This window comes from Lissotriton vulgaris, chromosome 9 (assembly GCF_964263255.1).
Source record: "Lissotriton vulgaris chromosome 9, aLisVul1.2, whole genome shotgun sequence".
Taxonomy (NCBI): domain Eukaryota; kingdom Metazoa; phylum Chordata; class Amphibia; order Caudata; family Salamandridae; genus Lissotriton; species Lissotriton vulgaris.
This window is the reverse complement of record NC_141697.1, coordinates 247,465,483-247,485,770: the sequence shown is the minus strand read 5'-3', so window position 1 is coordinate 247,485,770 and position 20,288 is coordinate 247,465,483. Positions and strand designations below refer to the sequence as shown.

Sequence of the window (20,288 nt, the reverse complement as noted above, 5' to 3'; positions counted from 1 at the left end):
AAAGTATTTCATTACCCCATTAATAAATAAAGTCGGGGCCAGTACGCACACTTGTCTGACGCCCTTAGAGACCTCAAATCTGGCCATCACCTCCCCTGGCTTACCCCAGCGGACCTGTGCATACGTGTGGGCATGTAGGTTTACCAAATACCTCACCAGTTCCGCTGGCATGCCCAGCTTTAGTAAACATTCCCATAACTTGCCCTTGGCACCAGGTCAAATGCAGACCTTAAATCCACGAAGGCTGCATATAACTTGCCACCACCGATGAAAACTACCTTCCAATATAACAACACAAACCTAAAGGCCTGATCGAGGGTCCCGACATGTGTCCGAAACCCCGCCTGTAGAGGTGTTAGAATGTCAGAATAAAGTATCCACGTCTGGATACGTCCCAAAACTAGACGGGCTATGATTTTTTGAACCGCGTCTATTAGGCTGATCGGCCGATAATTGGACGGGGCTGATCGATCACCCTTTTTATAAATAGGCAATATCTCAGCCCTGAACCAAGAATCGGGGACCGGCGCGCCACTTGCAATGACGTTAGCTAGCGTGGTTAGGTAGGGGACCCACAGATCCTGTTCCTGTAAGAACAGGTCCGCCGGGATACAGTCAGGGCCCGGGGCTTTACCACTCGGGGTGGCTTTCATAACGGACCTTACCTCGGAGTGTGTAAATATTAGAGGTTCATCAAGATTTGGGGGGGAGGGGGGGGGGGGGGGCAGAACTACTGCAGCTCTCGCATTATTCTTAAACTGACTTTCAAAAAAGCTAACCCACTGGTGTGGCTCCACATGGGAAGACCGGGGCTGCTCGTCCGGGCTATTACCCCATTTAAGATGCCAGAACTGCATCATGCTCCTGCCATCACATGCCTCTGTTAAGTCCCTCCAACGGTCCTCATCCCAATTTTTTTTTTGCATTTTTCTGTGCTATTTTGTAATCAGCCCTACATGTTTGAATACAACCCGGTACTCTAGATTTTATTGCGGCAAGAAGCTCTCTATGAGCCTGGCTACACTTGGTCAAACCAGGTTGGTTTCCTCGGAGTTTCCTTTTTACCATGATAAGAGATACTCTTGATAAATAGTTTATTAAGCCCCTGGAATAACTCGCTCTGGGCACTGGAAATTCTAGCCTTTAACAGTTCCTGTGTATCACAACTATTCAGGTTCTCCATGGTTTGTGTAAATAAAGATCTAATTTCGGCCCTGGCTACCTCATCTGTGGCTATCTTAGGCCACCGAGCCCTTCTCAAGTCATTTTTTAGTGTGACCATGTCATGAACTGCATTAGATTCATTGGGGACCAGCCCAGTAAAACAATAGTCTGCTATAGTCAGTATCAATCAATCAATCACAGCATTTATATAGCGCACTACTCACCCAGAGGCGCATGGGGGGGGGGGGGGGGGGGGGGGGGGTCCGCTACTGCTCAAACAGCCAGGTCTTGAGTTGCTTCCTGAAGGCGAGGTGGTCCTGGGTCAGGCGGAGGTGGGTCGGGAGGGAGTTCCATGTCTTGGCGGCGAGGTAGGAGAAGGACCGCCCCCCTGTGGTGGCTCTTCGGATGTGGGGGACAGCGGCGAGGGCGTGGCCGGTCGATCGAAGCTGGCGTTTGGGAGCGTAGAAGTTGAGGCGACTATTGAGGTATCCTGGGCCTTGGTTGTGTAGGGCTTTGTGTGCGTGGGTGAGGAGTCGGAAGGTGATTAACTTGTTGACCGGAAGCCAGTGCAGGTCTCAGGTGTCCGGAGATGTGGCTGCGACGGGGGATGTCCAGGATGAGTCGTGCCGAGGCGTTCTGGATCCGCTGGAGTCTCTTCTGGAGTTTGGCGGTGGTTCCGGCGTAGAGGGAGTTGCCGTAGTCCAGACGGCTGGTGACGAAGGCTGGGTGACCGTCTTTCTGGTCTCGGTGGGGATCCACCGGAAGATCTTACGTAGCATGCGCAGGATGTTGAAGCACGATGAGGAGACGGCGTTGACTTGTCTGGTCATGGAGAGGGAGGAGTCCAGGATGAAGCCCAGGTTGCGTGCGTGGTCTGTTGGTTTGGGTGCGCTGCCTAGGGCGGGGGGCCACCAGGAGTCGTCCCAGGCGGAGGGTGAGGATCCCAGGATGAGGACTTCCGTCTTGTCTGAGTTCAGTTTCAGGCGGCTGTTCTTCATCCATTCGGCTACCTCTTTCATCCCTTCGTGAAAGTTGGCTCTGGCGGTGGGGGGGTCGTTGGTGAGGGAGAGGATCAGCTGGGTGTTGTCGGCGTAGGAGATGATGTTGAGGTTGTGCTGGCGTGCGATGTCTGCGAGGGGGCTCATGTAGACGTTGAAGAGGGTTGGACTGAGCGAGGAGCCTTGAGGAACGCCGCAGATGACTTCAATGGGTTATGATCACTTTCCGATCTGGTTATGACATCCAGATCAACAACAGCGGGCCATAACTCCAGATTTACCATAATGTAGTCGATGCGGCTACCATGTCTGCCATTATCAAATGTGATCTTACCCAACCTGTCGGACTTTACCCTACCATTAACAGCCCGTAAACCTAAATTGAGGCAGAGCCCTTTGAGGTACATAGCGGATTGTGTCCACATACTTATGGGAGCAAGTTCCAATTGTGGAATTCCCCACACCATGTCCTCAGCCTCGGAGAGCTTCCCATCATCTCCATCTAGCGGCTCAAAACATGTATTAACCCCTTCGCTGCTCATGACGAGCTCAGCTCGTCATGTGGCACGGTTGAGCTGTGCACAATGGGAATTTAGGGAATGCAGCACAGGAGGGGAATCTCTCAAGCACCCAAGGTGTAAAAGTCTCCTAACACTACCCTGTGGCCCTTACACTGTACCTTGGTAAGGAAATTCTCCAAGAGTGTAATTGTTGGGGATAGCTTCCCACCCTGAAGGCCGCTAACAGACATTCACAAGAAGGACATTTAGACCCATTTTCGAAAGGATCCGAATAGCCAGAATGTCAGGGCTATCAATTGGAATCTCTTCCACTGTAATACCCTCACATAAGTGAACCCAGGTAGTCAAGCCACCCACTGGTCTCCCTCTGAGGCTTTTAGCAGCCGGCTTAAAATAGTTTAAGAAACCTGAGCGGAATAGGGGAGCAACCACCCAGGTTTCCTGGAAGGACCAAATCTCCCCCTGTTCAATGAACTCCACCCAATCCGGTACACAGAATCTGGACTCTAACCCAGCAATATTCCAACTGGAGATCTTAGTAGAGTGGGGAGCTGGTAAGGAGTCTGTAGTCATTAGAGCAGGGATATTTTCAACATCCAACAGGGTGGGGCTCAAATTTGCCAAAGAGGGGAGCACTATTAATTGTGGTGTAGCTGGTAAATCATGTTAACACCTCACGTCTGACTCATTAGGATGTTCCATCCCTGGTTTTGGGGGGGGGGGGGGGGGGGGGGGGGGACCATTATCAACACCCAGTCAATCAATTTCCTCAAGGATTGACAGTGGAGCAAATCTGTTATGGGACAGGAGGGGCTGTGGCTCTAGTATGTGGGGTCTCGGTCTAAACGAGGGCCAGTGATCTCTAACAAACCTTACCGGCCCTGGTTTATAAAAGTAACTCAGTGCAGTATCTTTATTTCATTTGCGAGGGAATCCTGGCGAGCGGCCATATCTAAAATGTGTTTGACTAGTAAGGGCGACCTAAAACTCAATATAACACAGTCCCCGGCCAGTAACTTGCCTGAATGGCCTATCCATTTAACTCGCCTAACCATTTTAAATTCCTCAAAGAGTACCTGATTCTTCCCAAATCTTTTCCCCACACAGTGCAGTGCTTTGTTTTTAAGATTAGACCAATGTTCGCTAACATCAGCCGCTAACGGTGGTACATTTCCTAGTATTACTGTAAACGGGGTAGCTTCAGGGGGTAGGTGTATACCTGGAAGCATTTCTGGGTTTCCTACCTCTGTCCCAATAGGCCTCAACTCGGAGTCATTTGACTGCCTCTGTTCCTGAGCCTTACAATTGGAGTCAGCAGTTGACACTTTCATGGTCCCAGTGTCCCCGATTGCCCTGGGGTTTTGGGGGGGGGGGGGGAGGGCGGGGATCGAGAATGTAATACATAGGGATTTAGGGATGCCATTGGCGTTTGCCCCATTGGCTATGGGGTTGGTAACATTGCCACTAAATAAGAAAGGAGCAGGAGTGTGGGGGGGGGGGGGGGGGCTGGGGTGTTAGTCAGATGTTTTTCAATACGATTTAATCTCTCCACCACCATATCAAGTTTGGCCATAATAGGGTTGATAATGGCAGATAGTTGGTCACCTATGGCTGGGCTCAATGGGTCTATATTACAGCGCTCTGTTGACTGAACTGTTAGCACCAAGGACATTATTTTTACTATGCATTTGTGCCACTGTATAGCCATGGGCTTTCGCTGGGGCAGTTTTCTGGCTGGGGCCCCGCCCTTTCCTTTTCTTATTTGGGGGTTCTAGGGCTTTTCCCTCAGCTGCTTTACTACCCCTGGTGACTGCCCTAACCGGGATCTCAGGGCCACTAGAAGTTGTAGATGTATCAATTTCTTCCGTTCTTTCAGGAAATTGCGCTGGGGTTGGGGAGAGATGAACACCAGACGTGTTGCATACTGGGTGAACCTCCGTAACTGGGAGCTGCGCGCATGGCAATGATGAACTGGGATTCAGGGAGAGCCTACGCTCTACATCAAGTAGGTTCTGATTTATAGCGGACTCGGCTCTGGTCAAATAATCGCCTACGGTCCCCATCCCCCTATCCCCAGCCTTCCTTTTACTCATTTACTATATTAATGGCAACCACAACACTTTAACGGCAATATGATCCCAATGTGGAACTTTGCATAGTTGGTAAAAGTCTTATGAATCTGTCAGTGTCCGATGAATGCGATGGGGGTTAGAGGGGGGGCCCGGTCCGGTCTCCTCTGGCCACAGAGGGCCCACCCTTAGCCCGGGCTTCGCCTGGCGCTACGCGGGTACTGCCACTCTAATTTATGCACCTCCTGGCGCGCTTCTCTCATGGGCGGCTCCCGGCCGCTAAGGCTGCTGGGAAACTTAGTCCTCACCGTGACACACTCTCCCCCTCTCGGCGGCCGCTCTGGTGTAGCAAGAGTGCGGCGGCGGGGAGTGAGCGGACACTGAGCCACAGAGCAACAGGGCTGGCTGATTGAAACAGGTTCGCAAGGAGGATGTCCCCAAAATGCAGGTGGGTCGCAAGGATTCAACAGGAATACGCTCAAAGTTCTTAACAGTGCCCCCGCTCCACCGATACTGCCACTCTCATTTATTCGCCTCCTGGCGCGCTTCTCTCGTGGGCCGCTCCCGGCCGCTAAGGCTGCTGGGAAACCTAGTCCTCACCGTGACACACTCTCCCCCTCTCGGCGGCCGCTCAGGTGTAGCGAGAGTGCGGCGGCGGGGGGTAAGCAGACCCGGAGCCACAGAGCAACAGGGCTGGCTGATTGAAACAAGTTCGCAAGGAGGATGTCCCCAAAATGCAGGTGGGTCGCAAGGATTCAACAGGAATACGCTCAAAGTTCTGAACAGTGCCTACATCCTTTTGATAAGAAGGTCTTTGACTGCCCAGATCATTTATTTTCAATGATGCAAGAACGGTGAAGCTGTTCAGGAGTAATCCAGAACCCAGAGGAATAGTAAAACATGATAGGTATTACCAAGTCAAAATGCACAGTGTCCGCTCTTGAAAGATGATGTTTCACTATCTAAGGAATGCAGGCTTACGGATGAACTCTTCTGTTACAGTGTTTTGTTGATTTGTGAGAGAGATGAGTCCTGGGTTGATTGAGAATGTAGGACCACGGAGGCCTTTTTCTCTTTGGACTTTAGATACATTTTGGAAAGAACTTTATTCACTGGCAGTTAAGTCTGGAACTATAGTGGGGCATTGACTAGTATGGTAACATTCTCTGGCTGGAAATGCCGATACGTCTCATTGCTGGGCACTGTATGAATCCGAGAATCCTCCGACATTAAAAGCATACATGGCCACTGGTATGTACTTCCAGTTTCATCCAATCCATGCATAATCAACTTCCGGTCAGAGACGCACACTGTCGAATAGCACTTACAGTACTTCCAAGCAAACGTCTATAATGCAAGACAAATAAACATTGGCAAATCCAATAAGTCTTGCCTGTAAGAAAGCCATTGGCTATGTCGGACAAGTTACTTACCTTCAGTAATGCCTTATCTGTTAGAGACATAGTCTAGCCACAGAATCCGCATTTTAGAATTCTCCCCAGGCGCCAGAATGGATCTGGAAAATTTTCCAACAGAACCTCTGCGCGTCAGCTGAGGGAGTAGAGCGGCTCTGTAGCAACGTCGTCCTCAGGCCCATATAAGCCCTGCCTCGATGTAAGTTTCTTCCATTGCTAAAATTTGCGCCAGAACAAGGAACCACCATAGAAACTGGCTATGGAAACAGTGTCCCTAAAAGATATACATTTTTGAATTAACTACCACAAGTGTAACAAACTATATAATCGTTTCAAGAAAAGGATTTTGTAGGTAAGAAGAAAACAGTTTGCAGAACGAGGAGGACGGGTGGGTAAGTAAGGAATCTGAGGCTAGACTATGTCTCTACCAAATAAAGCATTACCGAAGGTAAGCAACTTGTCAATCCGATAGAGACATCTAGCCACAGATTCCTTAGTTTAGAATTAGATACCAAAGTAACACCAATCCAGGAGGTGGGTCTGCAAACTGACCTTCCCAAAAATCCGTACATAGAACCAACCGGTCGAATGAAAGACAGAAAAGACCAGTCGAATGAGAAAAATCACATTAGAAGGAAAAATACACTTCATCATAAGAATCGTGAACGAACCACAGACTATGACAGTAAAAAGAGATGGGGAGGCATATGTAAGCCAAATCTATGACACTAGAAAACCACACGTGAATAGCTGAAGCCTGGAATATCAGGACCACAGAAAACGTTCTTAAGCAAAGCTCTTGTATAAAAAGTGTTTAAGAATATATATATATATATCTTCCACAGCGAAGAGTAGTCGCATTACCTGAGCTTCAAGAGGTGGCGTTCCATGGCAGGGTGGTGGGTCCCAGACTATCAAAGTGTTGTTCTCCTTATACATAAATAGCATGCCATGGACTCAGATTGTTTGTAAAAGCAGTGTTTTTCTTTTTCTTTCGGCAACAACTCCTTGATCCAGACGGGCAAATCTAAAATTTGTTGAATTCCAGAGCATTGTGAGGCAGACAAACTGTCACTTCACAAGTCAACAGAGTGTGAGGGGGATATGCGTAGGTGTACATTGCATTTGAACTAAAGCAGCTGTATGAAAATTGCTCTATCAGCATATTATGCATTAGTTATATATGCAACATTGATAAAGGGGCAGTTAGTGACCATCCAGGGTGTACCCTTTCTGGCGGAGGGTTAAGACTGCCATGTCAAAGCACTCAGGGCGGAGAGGATCGCTCTAGAAGGGGGCCTAGGATGGGTGGGGCCTTGGGAGCAGTGGGGAGAAGTAGATGTAGAGATGCGGGGCACAAGAGGTGAGTGGATGAAAACACAGGTAGAATGTGCTTTGTAGGATCTTCTGATCAGGTTGCCAAGTTTGCTACCCACAAGATTTAGTATATGTAAGACTCAAAAAATGAGAGCTACAACCCACTAGATGCTAAGGGTTATTGTTATCTATTGCGCAATGGAATTCTTTTCTTATGTGCTATGATGGGGGTGCAATGTCATTAAAATAGCATCAAGCAATATCAATGGTGCTAGCAATCAGGTTAAATTAAAATCTATTATAGAATGGCTTGGGGACGGTCAGCACATAGCGAAGTCAGACACATTCTTGAGAACTAATGTGTGGCCTCTTTTGGACCTCGTACAATTGCAAACCTTATTGGCTACTATTGCTAGTCACACCCACACCAACACAGACGCGCATGCGCACACACACACAGGCAGACATGCAGAGACATGCACGCAAACACACACTAGCGCACATAGACGCACGCATACACACAAGCGCACACATAGAGACACACACCACCACCTCCCGCCGCACACACACACACGAGCGCGTTTGCCGCCACAGTGAGAGTCGCCGCTAAGCATACGGCTCGCACCGCCCTTTGTGCCCCCTGAAGTCCTGAAGTGTGCGCTGTGCGAGTCTCACCCCCATCACGACTCGCACAGCCCGTCTGCCTCGCCTGTGCCCTGGGTCACTGAGCGTACGCCAGGCGGTGCGGGCACTGTAAGTGCACCGCCCTACGAGTCGCACCTGCCTGGTGCGACTCGTACACTCACTGCGAATCGTACCATCTCCCAAGTACGCTCCCGAGTACGCGTCTCACGTGGGATGCGTGAGACTCGGTAGGTTCGTCCCCCGATCGGCGTACGAGGCACACAGAGGTGTTCAGGCCTCACGGACAGAGCGTCCCCGCCTTAGGTCTTGCCTACAAGCTAGGGAGGGCATGTTTGGAGCCTCTTGTTACCCCCTAAAAGAAGAAACAGTGCCTGAGGCCCAGTAAAGTGGTTTTGAGGGGCATTCAACACTGTTTGAAGATTGAACATTACTAGTAAGAACTGTGACATCCCAAAAAGTAACTGGAATTGTTTTAAAGTGACTGAAACGGGTGGCGCGCACAACCACGCGCTCCTATTCCGGCAGGCTAGTCACACCCACACCAACACAGAGACGCGCGCGCACACACACACAGGCACACACGCAGAGACATACACGCACGCAAACACTAGCGCACATGCACGCATACACACGAGCGCACACATACAGAGACACACACCACCACCACCACCACCCCCCCGCCGCACACACAATAACTGCGTCAGCCCCGTGCGTGAGGTACATCATCAGAGCTGTGTGAATAATAACAGCTGTGAGCCCGTGCCTAAGGTGCATCATCAGAGCTGTGTGAATAATAACAGCTGTGAGCCCGTGCCTAAGGTGCATCAGAGATGTGTAAATAATAACTGCGTCAGCCCCGTGCGTGAGGTGCATCATCAGAGCTGTGTGAATAATAACAGCTGTGAGCCCGTGCCTAAGGTGCATCATCAGAGCTGTGTGAATAATAACAGCTGTGAGCCCGTGCCTAAGGTGCATCAGAGCTGTGTAAATAATAACTGAGTCAGCCCCGTGCGTGAGGTGCATCAGAGCTGTGTGAATAATAACAGCTGTGAGCCCGTGCCTAAGGTGCATCAGAGCTGTGTAAATAATAACTGCGTCAGCCCCGTGCGTGAGGTGCATCATCAGAGCTGTGTGAATAATAACAGCTGTGAGCCCGTGCCTAAGGTGCATCATCAGAGCTGTGTGAATAATAACAGCTGTGAGCCCGTGCCTAAGGTGCATCAGAGCTGTGTAAATAATAACTGAGTCAGCCCCGTGCGTGAGGTGCATCAGAGCTGTGTGAATGATAACTGTCAGCCCCGTGCGTGAGGTGCATCATCAGAGCTGTGTGAATAATAACAGCTGTGAGCCCGTGCCATGCTTGATGTTATCTCGGGGGGGGGGGGGGGGGTCACTGAGATGCTTGATGTTACTGGAGGTGTGCTGTGGGGATGCTTGAGGTAATGCTGAGGGATCGCTGAGCTGATTGATGTAATACTGGAGATGGGGGTCTCTGAGATGCTTGATGTTATACATTCAACGCCTATTATATTCCCCATGTTTGACTCGTGTTTGGATTTGTTACCTTTCCCTCTTATTGTAAAGCGCTCTGATATCCTTTGGGATCAAGTTCGCGCTATATAAAACTTTATAAATAAAATAAATAAATAAGTTTGGTTCCCTGCTCGACCCCCTCCCACCATCAAAACTCTGATTACTTGAGGAGGCAGCCCTCAGGGAAGTGTTGGACCTCTTTAATCCCTCCTTGGTCACAGGTGTGGTACTTCAGAACTGGAAGCATGCCTTGATACTCCCTCTGGTCAAGAAGGACATTGACCCTCCGTGCTGGTCTAACTTCAGGCCAATTTCACTTCTCTCGTTTTTTCCCCAAAATTTTGGAAAAAACAACAGGTTCATACTCACCTCTCCTCCTTTGTGGCCACTTCCAACGTGCTGCACCCATCACAGTCTGGGTTTAGGGCAGGTTTCAGCAACGAATTCGCCCTACTCGGAGTCAAAGAATTTGAGGTAAGAACTCTATTCTGGTGGGACAGTCGCCCTTCTCCTCTTACATTTAAGTGCAGTCTTCAATACGGTCTCACACTCAATTCTCTTGGATAGACTGGAGGCTTTAGGCATTGCAGGCACTGCTTTGAAGTTGTTATCCTCCTTTCTGAAGGATTGAACTTTTCAGGTCTTTTTAGCTAACACCACTGCCACTACTTTAACACTGACCTCATGGGTTCCCGCAGGGGTCCATTTTAAACCCTGTTTAACAACTATCTGCGCCCCTTGATGGATGTGATTGAAGAATCGGGTCTAACTGTGTTCTCGTATGTGGATGATTCTCAGAATATTTTTTCACTATCGATGCGCAAAACAAAGATCCTTCCCCTCTCAGGCAAGGCTTGGCTAATGTCGCATCCTGGATGAACAGAACGCCCTCAAACTCAATGGCGATCCAACCGAAGTCCTGATCCTGGGAAACAACCCTGATCTCTGGAGTCTCAGCCATTGGCCTGCCATGTTGGGGCCTTTGCCTGTACCGGTGGATAAAGTCAAGAATCTGGGTTTCATTATCGCTAAAAATCTCCACTTGTCTTCTGTTTTTCCATTTTGAAATGGCTTAAGAAAATACTCTGGCTGATCCCTCCAAGTTGACAGGGAACAGAGCTGCAAGCTCTGGTAACATCCAGATTGGATTATGGAAATGTACCTGGGTGCTGATAAAGCTTTGATGTGTCGCTGGCAGATCATCAAAAATGCGGCAGCCTGCCTGCTCTTTCGGCTGCTGAGATTTTCTTCTGTCTCTCCCTTGCTTCCGAGACTGTATTGGCTGAGGGTTGAGAAACAGATTAAATTCAAGGCCTTGGGTTATATGTTTCGTACTAGACGCAGTCTTGCTCCTTCTTATATCCAAGCCCTGGTCCCTCCAAATGTCCCCACCGGGTGCTGAGATCAGCCAACTTTGCACGATTTTCTGTGCCCAGGTTTCTCGGAGCTCGTCTTAAGGGGCACTCCTTTTCTGTGCAGGGCCCTAAACTCTGGAATTTTCTGCTGATTGCTCTCAGATCCAGTAACTCACTGCTTCAGTTCTGTAAGAACTGAAAAACTATACCCTTTAGCAGCTCTGATTAAACCCTGCCTTCTTAGATATTCCTCTTTTTGTGCTGTGCTACTGTCCACCTATAGCGCAGGGTAACCCTTTGGGGTAGTTGCACGCTTTACAAGATCCTCAAAATAATAAATAAATGGCTTCTGGCAGCCCAAGTTCAATTTATTCTCTTACAGGAGACGCATCTTAATGCCCAATGCAAGTCGCTCAAAAAGCCGAACGGTATCTCTGAAGCATTTTATGCCTCCACTCGAACAGCTATTACAGGGATGTCGATTCTAATAGCGCAGACATTCAAAGGACAAACCTTAGAGGTTTTTAGAGATCCTAAAGCCAGATGGATTATTCTCAAAATGGTATTAGAAACTCCATGTATTTATTTAGCAAGCATTTATGTCCTTATTGAAGATGATATAGCAGCATTACGTGAGCTGTATGGAGCATTGCGGGACTGCTCGGTCTGGTTCCTGATAGGGGGAGATTTCAACATTCTTCAGGAGGTTAGATTAGACTCATCCCGAATCTATAAGGCATATAACAAACCTAAGGCATCAAGGGTTCTAGCTAAAATGACCGAGGACCTACCTTTAGTTGATCCATGGTGACTGGATAATCCTCACTCTCAGGAGTTCACCCGTTTCTCTAAAAGATATAATACGGCCTCCAGGATTGCCTTCGTTCTGGTCTCCTTTCAATGGACCAGGAAGAATTCAGGTGTGTGGTCCACTCCCTTTTCTGACCACTCAGTCCCATTTATTGAATTAAACACTAAATTTGAGCAACCAGAAGGGCCAAGGTGATCTCTTGATAAATCATTATTAACCAATAAAGGTTGGGTGTCAGCCATGAATTCGAATTTGACAGAATTCTTAAAGAGGAATATTGGGTTGGTTCCCTCTTTTGCTGTTTGGGAAGCCTGCAAGGCCTTCATACGTGGAGAGGCCATTGCCTTCAAAGCTCAAGTACTAAAGCTGAAAAGGGAAAAAGAGCGAGATCTATAGGTAAAGCTCAACCACGCCACTCGGGTCCATCTTAGGGGCGGGGGTTGTGTAGAATTCTGGTGCAAAAATTAAGCAAAGCTAGACAAGCCCTGAAAGAACAATATTTTGGCCAGACAATTTTCAATCAGAACGCATGCTTTCAGCGACTATATGAAGAAAGTGAGCAGGCTGGAAGACTGCTAGCATGGTTGGTGAAAAGGAGACAAAAACAACTCCACAATCAGCCTATGATGGAGACAGTGACTACATGCTATCTCAATCAGCTGAGATTGAGAAAGGCTTTCCAACCCATTATACGAACCTCTATATATCCCCATCAGTCACCAGGTCAGAGGTAATAAATACATTCTTGGATGACATTGATATACCGGTTCTCAGTGAAGAACAGCTGCAGGGGGCAGCTGTTCCCACTACTATTAAAGAAATATTAGAAGCGATTAAGAACTCCTCTAATGGGAAAACCTGTGGGAACAATGGCCTACCAGCAGAGATATATAAAATCTTTGGCCCACAGCAGATTCCTTTCCTGGTCACTCTTTAATGAGATTTTAGAAAGTTGTGAAATTCCTTTCAGTTTCTCAGAGGCGGTAATCATTAGCTTTTTTTTTTTATTAAAAAAAAGGCAAATCCATGGATCACCCTAGCTCATATCACCCCATTAGCCTGCTAAATAGTGATTACAAAATCTTGGCCAGAATAATTGCCTCAGAACAACAACTTGGACACAAGAAATAGTCCATAACGATCAATGTGGATTTCAACCTGGGAAGACTATCTCAGCAAACACCAACGTTCTCCTCCAAGCCATAGATTTCTTTCCTAATAATAACATCAAGACGTTTATCATTATCTTGTCAAGCCACGCCCCCACAATCACATTACTACATCATTTAACTCCTGCATTACTCCTTGAATTAATTCTTTATAGCTGCATGCTTGAAAAGCAGGGTTTCTTCCCGCATGAGATGAATGCATAAAGGAACCTTGCTGACTGAGCACCTTTTCCTAGGCATAGAAACAGGTCTTCAATGTTTTTTCTCCCAACAAAGATGGGACACTACTTGAAGAATGCTGTTGTCTAGTCCTAGATTTGAACTCTTTGGTTGCCTTGCCCAAATATTGAATCTTTGAGAACTTTTACAACGTTACCTAGAGAAGAGTGAAGAAACAATTGAGATATAGAAAAAAGCCCATAAGCTTCAGGTTACAGACGTAAGGTTCTAGGTTTTTGAAACTCAAATGCCACGTAAGAATCACATGACTGAACAGCCATTTGGAAACAGAAACAGGTATGGGCTCATTCATGAAGGTTGGACTCTAAAGGAAATCAATGAATGGCGCAATGAACTACCTGAAGTACATCTATGGGTACTTTAAATTCTTTAGAACGTACTAAATTTCCCCATAGATTCTGAAGACGACTTCCACAATTTGAGACAACATGAAGTAAGGAATAAATAAATAGTTAAAGCACATTCCCCCTTGATCATGCTCACTACCCACTAGTGTGAAAGACAAGTATAAACTGCAAAATTACAACAGGGTTCCTCTTACAAGGATGATATGACCAAGGATCACAAGACATTTGTTAATCAGCAGCTGCTGCCATCAGACAACATGAAGAGAATAACATCTGTGGTGTTCAGTGGATGGAGCTCCAAAAACTTGTCAAGATTTTCCTAGTTCCCTAAGCGAATAGAGTCATAAGAGAAACTAAACTGATTAGTACGAGACTGAGTTAGGAATTCCTGGGAGATTTACAATGTCAGTTTTAGCCCTATGGCTCTTTAGCCATACCTGAAGAAGTCCTTTATTAGGACTTCATCAGGTTTGGGTTGTTCTTCAGATCCTAATGTCTCACAGTGTAGATAAATGTAAGCAAGCAGATTTCCAACCAAGGTTCCAGGTAGTATGTACAGTAGTAATGTACCCTCTTATTCAATCTCACTCGCACGTTAGGCTGGGCTGATGTGCAAATGTAAAAAAAGTGAAAGTAATTAAAAAAAAAAAGTAGATTTGAAACTCAAGGCAAGACTTCAGAGGAATAATATTAGATGTTATTTGTTGATTTAGTATCACATGGAACGTCTCCTAATGTTCTGAATTCAGCTATATTGATAATTGTATTTTTTTTTCATTTGTCATTTTTGATTTTGGACTATTTATGACTTCGGAGCAGTGGGGTCACTCTTTTCAGAAAACAGATAATGACTACTATCATACACTAGTACCACTTCCAATGGCCTACACTGCTATTGCTTAATTTTTGTTGATGGTCCTGGATCTCCCTAGAAAAACCCACTTCACCTACACCTACGGGAACTCCACCTGCTCCCTGTCCAGGAAAAATGCCAGTTCAAGCTCCTGACCCATGCATACAAGGCCCTTCACACATTGGATCCGCCTACTTGAACCACTGCCTGAACTTCCATCAGCCCACCAGACAACTCCGCTCTGTGTCTCTTTCGCTAAATCTCACCTCATGCCTCCGAATTAGCAGCATCCCAAGTAGCAGATACAGAGGTCGCTCCTTCTCCTACTTATCAGCGAAGACATGGAACAAGCTACCCTTTCATCTATGGACATCCCCATCTCTTCCAGAGTTCCGAAAGTACCTGAAGACTTGGCTATTCGGCTGGACCCTACCAGTATCTAGATACCCTCACAGGTGACCAGTAGCACGCTACAAACCTACTGATTAAATGCCTGATCAACTGAAGAATTGGATTTACATGTATCTTAACGCCACAGTACATCAAAAGTGGTTGAATAAAGTTGCCTTCTAAGGAGTGATGGTTTGATTAGGAGTAAATGAACACAAGCACTACCGAATTAATGTATTTTGCTTTGCAGCATCAGGACAGACAAAAGTCAAACATTACCAGGAAGAAGCCATCTTTGCAAAGTCTTTCACTTTCTTGACCATTAAGCAAGCACCTCATGAAGTATATATAGCAACAGTGTGCAACAAAGGAATTATTAGTTCTAAAACATATCCAAAGCCAAAACACTTCATAATATTCACAATAGAGGGTTTATTGGAAGCAAACATTTAAATATTTTTTCCAAAAATGTACTTACCGAAAACTCATCAGCTCCTGACATCTTACTGAAAAACAGAATTGAAAAAACATATTTGAAAACTTTTTTGAGGGGAAAAAAAACCATGCTAAATTTCATAATAAATGTCCTATTCAATCGCCCCTGCACTGTTCTTCCTTTTGATATTAATAAAATGATAGGCAGGAAGCAAACAGTTAAGTGGGCTTTACATATCAAAAGGTGGGACGTCCAGTAGCAGGGCTCTTGCTTTAGGTTACTATTTAGCATACGTTATCCTTATATAAAATGTTTCATTTAATCGCAAATATGTTCTTCAAATCGACCCAGATTCACAGTAATAATGAATCTGCATCGTTTTCCGCATAGATATACATTTACCACACATCACAATCCATCATCTGCTCTACGTAGGATTTAAAGATAAAAAGTATTCTAGTAGAAACAAATCAAACATTATGAACACTAAACAGGAACCACACATGGTGTCGCACAGTGGAAGACTATTTGCAGAGGTTGATTAGTCACATTACAATGCTGATTGCTATACATAGGTGTTAAGCTGGTGGCACCGAGGTGAAACTTTGATACATACTGTATCAACTTTTCTTAAAATGACAATACAGTGAAATAACACTGCTGCAGAAGCAGCCACACAGCATTGCACAATTTGCCTTTTCTTGATGCATACGCAAAAAGGTCCTGACATGCCCCTACACTCGAATTGAAAAATTCATAACAGGATATTTGCATGCGTGCGGGTTAATGGGATGATTACCCCCCTTCCCAGTACCAAGATGTGCCCGTCAGGGATGCCCCGTCATCTATACTATTTGCCATAGCTATGATGTTGCTTGCATCTCGATTGCGTCAGCATCAATTGCATCGGGCCTGGTATTGAAAGCTTACATAATTCTAGCATTTATACATGCAGATGAAGTCTCCCTGTACATGAGTGACCTGCAAAATAACTTCGACCCATTGATTAGAGAATTCACAAGGTACAGGATATATAAGATATCACTATCAACTGGGCCAAGTTGATCCTATTCTCATTGACAGCTGTGACGTCAGAGTTCACATCGGAGTTTCCACTGCAGTGGGCGAGGTAGCCGGTAAGATATTTAGGGATTTGGCTCAGTAGGGACCTAGATGATCTGTAGAAGGTTAATTATAGAAGCTTGATGACATGGCCAGATGAGCGTGTGGAGAGCTGGCAGAAGCTTCTGCTATCCTTAACTGGGCAGCTACCCATTGCTAAGATGGTGATCCTCCCCAAATTTCTTTATCTTTTCATTAACCTGCCACTTCTCCAACTGCTATATTTCTGCAGTCAGCTGCGTTCGCGCCTGGTATCCGTCATGTGGGAATGTGGACAGCCTCGAAACCTGTGGCGACCTAAGGCGAGGTACCATTTTTATCAGGCGATTGGGGAAATACTGGGTGGGGTGTAATTTGTTGCTCCCTGCAGATTCCAGAACATTGAACATTCTATGACAGAAGTGTGAAAAAAAAAAAAAGGAGTTGTTTGCCAAAGTTTGAGATTTGGTGCAAGGGCTTCGGAGTAAAAAGACCTGGTGAGAGCCACGCAAGACACGCACCCTTGGATTCCCCCATTTGTCTATTTTTTAAAAGTGTGCATGTTTCCTACGTTTTCCTAGTTGACGACTGAGAAAGGGTAAAAAATCCACAACTGTAACTTTTCAAAAAAAGACCAGTTTTCAGTTGAAAAATGTGACTTATCCATGTTGAGTTTTTGGCCATTTTCTGTTACAGGCACTAGGCCAAACCACACAAGTGAGGTATTATTTTTATCAGGAGACCTGGAGGAATACTGGGTGGAAGGAAATGTGAGGCTCCCCGCAGATTCCAGAAGATTTCCTAACAGAAATGTGATGAAAAGGAGCATTTTAAAGTCAGAGCTTACTGTTTGGGCTTCTTTCAGTTGATTTTGTATATCTTTATTCAATATCTTTTCATCAAAAACAGACATCACAGCCAACACGTACACGTTTCGTCAGTTTACAGGCTCTCTCAGATGAAACCACCGTCCGAGGAGGGAGTCAAATTGCTGATGTGTTCGCGGACTATTATGAGCATATCTGTGCGTCAGACTCCGACACCAGTCGCTGCTTCGCAGGAGTTACTGGCTATGCTCTGATTGCCACTTGAGTCAGAGGAAAGATCACTTTTCAGATTTCATATTTCACTATACTAATTCACCACTAATCCTTTATGGTTCCCAGAGTAGCATGCTACTCACCAAAAAAGCGCTTCAACACCTCATCAAAGGTAAGCAAGCATTATATAAATGCAAGCCTTTTTCCTTCTTCTATCCCTCCGCTACCTTTCTCTATCCAACTGAATAGCACATCCACCACTAAAACTACTTTCACATTTCATTATATTAATTTTCAATACAAATCAGTTATGGGTTCCGGAGTAGCGTGCTACTCGCCAATAAATCGCTTAAACGCCACATCAGGGTTATGTAGTATTCTCTTTCAAGAATTCAACCAGAAGAAGAGTTAAGTTGTAGCTTTAATCCATGAAGAAAAGCACATCCATGTACTTCAGTGACAGATGGTAGAATGACACAAAGGTACATCACAGAATTCTAACAGTGCTCTGTAGAACACAGAACACCAGCATTCAAAAGGATACACAAGAGATGCAAGCATGCAAGAACGAGACATTTAAAGGGAAACACAGGTTACAAGTGCTATATAAATGCAAACCTTTTCTACCTCTCCCCAACCCTTCTCAATCCAAATAACTGAATAACATATACACCACTCAAATTACTTCATATTTCACTATACTGATTTTCAACACAAATCCTTTATGGGTTCCGGAGTAGCGTGCTACTCGTCAACAAGCATTGGAAATGCAATAGGACTCGCATTAGGAAAGTTTGAGCGATTGGTATAGTAAATGACACTTTTTTTTGTGTTGGTTTTGAAAATAGCAAAATTAATAGCTTGGTGGATGTGATGGTGGATGTGGTGGTGGATGTGGTTGTGGATGTGGTGGTGGATGTGGTGGTGGATGTGGTGGTGGATGTGGTGGTGGATGCGGTGGATGTGGTGGTGGTGGATGCGGTGGATGTGGTGGTGGTGGATGCGGTGGTGGATGTGGTGGTGGTGGATGCGGTGGTGGATGCAGTGGTGGTGGATGGGGTGGTGGTGGATGGGGTGGTGGATTTAGTGGTGGTGGGTGTGGTGGATGTGGTGGTGGTGGGTGTGGTTAAAGTGTTGGTGGATGTGGTGGTGGATGTGGTGGTGGATGCGGATGCGGTGCTGGTGGATGCGGTGGTGGATGGGGTGTTGGTGGTGGATGGGGTGTTGGTGGTGGATGGGGTGTTGGTGGTGGATGGGGTGTTGGTGGTGGATGGTGACGGGTTACTGCAAAACCTATACATAAGGTGAGAGACAGTGGGGAAGAAAGAAGTAGTTCTGTGGGCTGAGCCAATATGTAATTGACAAAGTGTCAAGCCAGTGGCTGAAAGAGACAGCCTGGATCAATGCGGCTGGGACTTGGAGTTCACTAATTCCAATTTAAAAGACTCCGTACACATGGCCATACACACATCCATTTCCTTCAGAAGGCATGAACGAAAGTAAAAACGGACTAAACGATGTGCTGTGAGCGAATAAACTTGCAATGCGCCTGCGTACACGTACAGCAGGAGCCCAGAAGCAATGCATCTCGGTTTGCGCAAAGCCATGAACGAAACCACAAGTCCTGTAACACTCATAAGAGGATAGCATGCCCAAGAAAGAATGAAATGCCTTCCAGTTAACAGCCAGGCGCCGGCAGCACACGAAGGAGCCGTAGCCTCAGAGAAGCTAAAAAGTCATTATTGAATGCGCATCTCTACCAAATGGAGAGCGGGAGACCTCGCCGCACAATTGAAAGTTGATTTCACTAATGAGATGCGCAAATTTTTTGAGAATCCAAAGTACCTGTGCAGTTATCTTGACACACACTATTTAGTGTCCCTACCTTGCACCTGAGATTTCCTGGTGCTTACGGCCCAGTCATTCTGAGACGTTTCTCCCAAAGTCAAAGCATATATCTAGAAGGTCCTGGCACGATGCCTGCAAGTAAAGAAACTATGTGGTCTGATGTTAAAGCTATGTAACTTTTCACAAGGAATTGCTTGAAAGCTTTTTAATGAAGAAGAATAAAGTGCAACTAATTTGAGCAAACAGTATCGCCAAAGGATAATTATAGGTCTTAAATTTGTTCGATGAGATACTTACTTCTTAGATTTGTGCGGCGAGTGAACTTTTCAGCCTGTTTCCATCATTACAAACAATCCGCTGCTATGCCTCGCCGTCGACCGTGACTGTCAGTCAAATGGTGGAGGAGGAGGGGGGAGGAGAGTAGGAGGAGGAGGGGGGCGGCTCCAGTTGCCCCAGCTGCCGCAGCAAACAAATGCGAGGATGAAAACAATGTGAATACAACCAGCAGCTCCTTGTGCCGGTTTCGTATAAGGACTGAAGGAGGTAGTCAGGCACGGGCACAGCGTTTTGTCGCCATTTTATTAGTACCTCAGTTGATTTATCGTTTGAGGTTAAAATAACTCCTCGAAGTAATGTGAAGGAAGGGTACGGTGTTCACAAGGGACACTACTTTATAGCGGAAGTAGACTAAACGAGTAGCTGCACTCTGGCAGCCTGTTTCCATCATTACAAACAATCCGCTGCTATGCCTCTCCGTCGACCGTGACTGTCAGTCAAATGGTGGAGGAGGAGGGGGGAGGAGAGTAGGAGGAGGAGGAGGGGGGAGGAGAGTAGTGGAGGCACGGCCTAGCGGCCGTGCAACCAAGAAGTGAGGGGGTGGAGCTGGGGGAGGCTGTGAGAGAGAGTGGGCAAGGCAGGCGGCTGGGGGCATGTGCACGCGCTTTTAAGCTCAATGCGCATGCGCATTGAGCTTAAAAGTCACGGGCACTGCAAGGAATCGCCACGATTCCTTGCAAGTTAGTTAAACACTGTTTAA

The 20,288-nt window shown here is 46.4% G+C and overlaps 1 protein-coding gene across 2 annotated transcripts in view; it reads right to left on the bottom strand.

Annotated features, from left to right (window-relative positions):
* MAPK1IP1L (mitogen-activated protein kinase 1 interacting protein 1 like) overlaps window positions 1–20,288 on the bottom strand; it is a 212,427-nt gene that overhangs the window by 182,426 nt on the left and 9,713 nt on the right. For both annotated transcript variants that reach the window (XM_086937438.1, XM_086937439.1), the window contains exon 2: window positions 15,306–15,333. In XM_086937438.1, the coding sequence (XP_086793564.1) occupies window positions 15,306–15,329 (24 nt within the window). In that variant the 5' untranslated portion in view covers window positions 15,330–15,333. The remainder of the gene's footprint in view (window positions 1–15,305; window positions 15,334–20,288) is intronic.